This window comes from Rhinopithecus bieti, unplaced genomic scaffold (assembly GCF_001698545.2).
Source record: "Rhinopithecus bieti isolate Rb0 unplaced genomic scaffold, ASM169854v2 scaffold_74084, whole genome shotgun sequence".
In the NCBI taxonomy this organism is placed as follows: Eukaryota; Metazoa; Chordata; class Mammalia; order Primates; family Cercopithecidae; genus Rhinopithecus; species Rhinopithecus bieti.
The window spans coordinates 291-2,131 of NW_016827281.1; the positions used below are offsets into that span (position 1 = coordinate 291).

The 1,841-nt window shown below is 44.2% G+C and overlaps 1 protein-coding gene across 1 annotated transcript; it reads left to right on the plus strand.

Moving 5' to 3' along the window:
* Positions 1 to 405: 405 nt before the first annotated feature.
* On the plus strand, positions 406 to 1,611 carry LOC108523234 (caspase recruitment domain-containing protein 8-like; the record flags this gene model as incomplete). The annotated part of the gene is made up of 2 exons (XM_017863751.1): positions 406 to 450; positions 929 to 1,611. Coding segments are annotated over 2 exons (311 nt in total), but the record flags the coding sequence as incomplete, so codon positions are not given.
* Between the last annotated feature and the right edge of the window lie 230 nt (positions 1,612 to 1,841).

Genomic DNA, 1,841 nt, shown 5'->3' on the forward strand with positions numbered 1-1,841 from the left:
AGGCATGGTGGCACATGCCTATAATCGCAGCTACTCAGGAGGCTGAGGCAGGAGAATTGCTTGAACCTGGGAGGCGGAGGTTGCCGTGAGTTGAGATTGGGCCATTGCAATCTAGCTTTGCTAACAGAGTGAAACTCTGTCTCAAAAAACGAACAAACAAACAAAAAACAAAAAAAGAAAGAATATTGGAAAATGTGTTCCTTTCTCTGATACATTTCCTGAATGGGCAGTGAGTGGCTCTTGACTTACTGGGGTTTCATTAGTATATTAGTGTGCCAAACAAGATCCCTGCCTTATAAAATATGTAGAATTAAATTATTTTCGTTGGCGCATGAAAGACTAGAAAAGCTCAGTAAGGGTATATGATTCATTGTATGTCATCTCCAATTCTTCCCTCTTTTGTAGTGGATATCCAGCTTGGAGCTGCATCAGCCCCTCGTACCTTCTCAGGTTAGTGAAATGTTTACACTAAAGCCAGGAGGATGTATCTGATATCAAGAGGCCTTTGAGTGCTTTAACTTCACAAAGGGAGGCTCCATTTCTTCTAACCTTGTCATTTACAAAGAACAAGCGATGCCAGAGAAAATACAAACGATGAGTATGATTTACTTATGGGAAGACGTGAGGACATCACGTCCACACAAAGGAGCAGGAAACAACCAGTTACTGGGGTAAATGTCTTGCATCTGGGGAACTGTAAGTTAAAGTAGTCCTATACTGAACTTTGAGAAATATATAGTAACTATGAGACTACAAAGTTAATCAATAACTGGAAGTAAAATATCCAAAATGAAATGAATGTGGGTTAGGCCACAGACACAAGATAAAGACCCATCCCCTGCCACGGAATTATGAATCTTCATTTGGTGCGGATCCCAAATCCTGTAAGAGAGCAATTCTCAGAGTCCGCAACTCCCCTTTCATCCAGGTGCAGTCTTTGTGAGGGAGAACCACCGGCAACTCCAAGCCAGGGTGGGGGACCTGAAAGGGGTGCTCGATGATCTCCAAGACAATGAGGTTCTCGCTGAGAATGAGAAGGAGCTGGTGGAGCAGGCAAAGACACGGCAGAGCAAGAACGACACCCTGCTGACAATGGTGGAGAAGAAAGGGGACCGGGCTCTGGAGCTGCTCTTCAGAAGCCTTAGTGAGAGGGACCCTTACCTCGTGTCCTATCTTAGACAGCTGAGTTTGTAAAGGGAGTCAGTCCGAGAGTGTGGAAGAGAGAATCCAGCGTTCTCATTGGAAATGAATGAGGAGAAATGCATCCTTGATTCCAGTGTCCAAAACAGAGGAGGGCTGGGTCACATTTGCCCATCACACAGGCTTTGGGGACAGAGACGTCACCTGGAAGATACCCACTGGCTGTATCCCCATGCCTTTCCCTCAAGAATATCTGAAGAAAGTAACAATAGTGCTTTTAAATCTTTTCTAACCATGGCTCGATATATGACTATTCCATCCACTGACACATTTCCTGAAGACCCAGAGCGAATAAGTCGAGGCAGTTGTGTTTATGCATGACAGGCTCTAGAAAGGAAAATTCTCCTGATGAACCTGAAAACCAACTATTCTGGACACTCTGTTTGATGTCTCACCATTCCACCACAAAAAGCAGGAAAGCTGACACAATCTCTCAATCGAAGAGACGCAAGGTATTTCTTAATGGTATTGGTTTTATACACGTTGTTCCTTTAACATTTTGTCTATTGCTGTTATTACTAGAATAATGTAAGTACGTTATCCTACAAGTACCCGGGAGGCGGAGGCTGCAGTGAGCCGAGGTCGCACCATCACATTCCAACCTGGGCGACAGATGGAGACTCCATCCAAAAAAAAAAAAA